The following is a 3,027-nucleotide window of genomic DNA, read 5'->3' on the forward strand; positions in this document are numbered from 1 at the left end:
CTGCTGAAACCTTCTCAAGCTTCATGTTACCTATTCCCGTACCTATATTCCCCCAGCCTCCAAGTTATTCCCCTGGAGTGCCAGAGCATGTTGACTGTCAGTGATACCAGCCCCAGAATACACTGCTCTGTTAGTGTTGCCTCCAGAACTGTGCATTGCAGAAGATGCTTTCTTTCCCAGGCTTTTGCATCTTTCTGTGTATTTTCCCTTGGGTGAGTAGAGAAGTATAAACATGGATCCCCAAACTGAGAGATTTTATGTAAAGTATCCATCCAGGTTGTGATGATACCCACACTGGGTACATGGTGATAACTAATTCCAGTTCCCTGTTTCCACAGTTTCAAACAAATGGTTTCACGAAAGAGGAAATGAATTCTTAAGACCTTGTGGGAGAACAGAGGTTGACTGAACTCCAGCCTGCTACAGACCTTTGTTTGTGTCTCCTTTTCTACTGTTGTTTGTTCCAGTTCATTTCTAAGAAATGATCCATCTTTTTCTCCAAGAGTCCTGGCACTTTACAACAAAAGAACAATAAAATGTGTAACACCCATGAAAGAAAGCATTGTACACATCCTTGTGTTTTGGTTGCAGTTATTTCCATATTTCTCCTGCCTTCCTCCCTAAAGTCTTCCTCTCTAGTGGTGGTGCAAACAGTGCTGTGAGCAATTCTGTTTGTTTGGGTGCTTGGTCTTGTGCCTTTTGTACCTCAGAAGATTTAAATGTTAAATATTTCTTTGAACCAAAGTTGGTTTTTTTTAAAAAGTTTTGTGTACATGTTGATTTTATTGTATTTCTATGGATCACAAGTTTTAAAGCAAAAATAAATGTTCTTTCCATAAAGTGATTATCTATTTGAAGTCCTTGATTGGTGCATCAGTGTTTGGTTTTAGGGAACAGTGGGCCTTTACTTTTTCCTCTGAGGGCCTGTTGCCTTGTTGCCCTTTTCCTGTAGAAAATACATCATGGTTTTGCATAGTGTTTTGTCTAAAACTCCAGTACACAAGACAGAACTGTTGTACCTTCTCCTGAAACTGGAAGGATGTAATTTGTGTATTGAAACTATAATGTGTCCTGGGAGCAGAGAGGCTGCACATTTTGTGCCAGTGGCAGCTGTGGTCTCAGTGTTTCACACTTATGAGAAGCCTTGTCCTGTGGTGTTAACTCTCCTTTTGTGGGGTGCTTTTTTTGACACAAGCAGTTAAAAAAATCTGAAGCCTTTCAAGAATGTTGGTAGCCTTGACAATCTCTGATTCTAAAAGCAGGTATCTGCTGATGAAACAGTGTTTTTCCTACAGGAGTACCTGAACTCAGCACATACGGAAATCAGTAGGATGTTCTGCAAGTGAATCTTAATCTCCTTTTGTAGACTGGAGGAGGGTTTTGTCATGCCCTTCAGACAGGCTGGCAATAATCCTGCCCTGTGATCCTCCTTTGCCCTTTTGCTCTATTAACATGTGAGTGTTGGCCCTAAGCCAACACATGGAGGACTGAAAGGAAGTCCCATTTCTGAATTACTTATGAAGAAATGAGAGTTAATTGCTGAAAAAAAGAGGCAAAAGTTATGGTGAAACAGTTAAATGTTTCAGAAGTGTAGGAACTTGGTGTTAGTAGCAGGCTGTGCAGGTGCATTGACTGGATCTTTCCCTGGCTGTGTGTCGTTTGGGCCTGACTTCATGGGACTATGGATGACTGCAGGTGAACTGAAAGCCAGAACTGGTAATGGCTGTACAACCAGAAGCTAGTGCTTAAAGACATGCTTGGGTGATAGTTAATGTACCAATGCATGGAACTGGCTTGAGAAAGTGAAAGAAACTTCAATTGCACTGAAACATCCGCTTGCAGTCAGGGTTGTCATATGACCAAGGCTGGTTTGCTTTGTGCTTCTGCATTGCCCTGTGTTGTGCAAAGACAGAGTGAGGTAAAGCTTGAAACAGGTTTTGGGCAGGGTTAGAAGCAATTCCCCTGCTGTCCTCTTAGGAGAGACTTGTGCAACAGAAGAGTTTTACATATTAGATATAATAAATGTCATCAATTTATTCTATCAGTATTAAAACAATGTGGCTCAGCAATGTATCTTCATGTGCTCTTGTATTTTATATGTGAAAAATTGATGAATTTGAGGGTTATTGCTTCATTTAGATGCAGCATGTACCTGTACTCACTAAAGCTTTAATTTTTCTGTTAAACATGCACAACTGATTGAAGAGAGAGGCCTTGCATTGTCCAGGCAGAGACTTGCTGAGCTTAAGTTGTTAATAATACTGAAATGAGAATCTAGACTGGTAACTAAGCTTTGTGTGAATACTTACAGCAGGTAGCTATAGGACCTGCAATATTTTTTTCCTAAAGGCTTTGAAGACCCAGCACAGCAGAGCTCAATAGCTGCTCTCTAATCTCCCAGTGCACTCCTTTGCTTGCCATGAATTTTGTGATTGCTGGCTGGCTGTTCAGAATATCTCACTATTGACCTCCAGTTTTCTTAGTAAAATGTCTCAACGTAACATAAACTTGGGAAAGAAGGAGTTTTGCTTTGTAACAAAGTATTCAATGTATGACAGTCTTGCAGATGTGAAGAAGTGACCATGAGCCAAAGCCACAGCCTCTGGCTGGAACATTCTGGGTTTCAGGGGAAGGAAGAGGAACCTACTTAGACTTTGTCAACGTGGTATGTTGACAGATAAAGTTCACATCAGGACTCTGGCCAGAAACTGCACATCCCATTTCTGAAATAGCACAGTTGGCTGGGAAATACCATTGTTAACTGTGTGTTACCATACTGAACTTCTAAAGATAATTTTAGTTGCTTGTTTTCTCTGGGAAAAATCCTATTCTGTCTTCTCAGTTGTCTTTGACCTTGCTCCCTGTCTCAGTTTTGAAAGACAGGTGTCTGCTAAGGAAGGCAGAAGCCCCCCTTGAAGTGGCAGATATAACCCCTTTTCCCTCTAAGTCATTATATTTTGAAATCAAGGGCCTTTAGGCAAAGATGTGGGAAATAGGAATAACAGTTCTTTAATATATATATATATA

At 40.7% G+C, this 3,027-nt stretch overlaps 1 protein-coding gene across 6 annotated transcripts in view; it reads left to right on the top strand.

Moving 5' to 3' along the window:
* The window catches only part of P4HA2 (prolyl 4-hydroxylase subunit alpha 2), a 26,504-nt gene extending 25,935 nt beyond the window's left edge, over positions 1 to 569 (top strand). For all 6 annotated transcript variants that reach the window (XM_017746880.1, XM_017746877.1, XM_017746872.1 and 3 more), the window contains one exon: positions 339 to 569. In XM_017746880.1, the coding sequence (XP_017602369.1) occupies positions 339 to 409 (71 nt within the window). In that variant the 3' untranslated portion in view covers positions 410 to 569. The remainder of the gene's footprint in view (positions 1 to 338) is intronic.
* The last annotated feature ends 2,458 nt before the right edge of the window (positions 570 to 3,027 follow it).

This window comes from Corvus brachyrhynchos, unplaced genomic scaffold (genome assembly GCF_000691975.1).
Source record: "Corvus brachyrhynchos isolate BGI_N302 unplaced genomic scaffold, ASM69197v1 scaffold381, whole genome shotgun sequence".
In the NCBI taxonomy this organism is placed as follows: Eukaryota; Metazoa; Chordata; class Aves; order Passeriformes; family Corvidae; genus Corvus; species Corvus brachyrhynchos.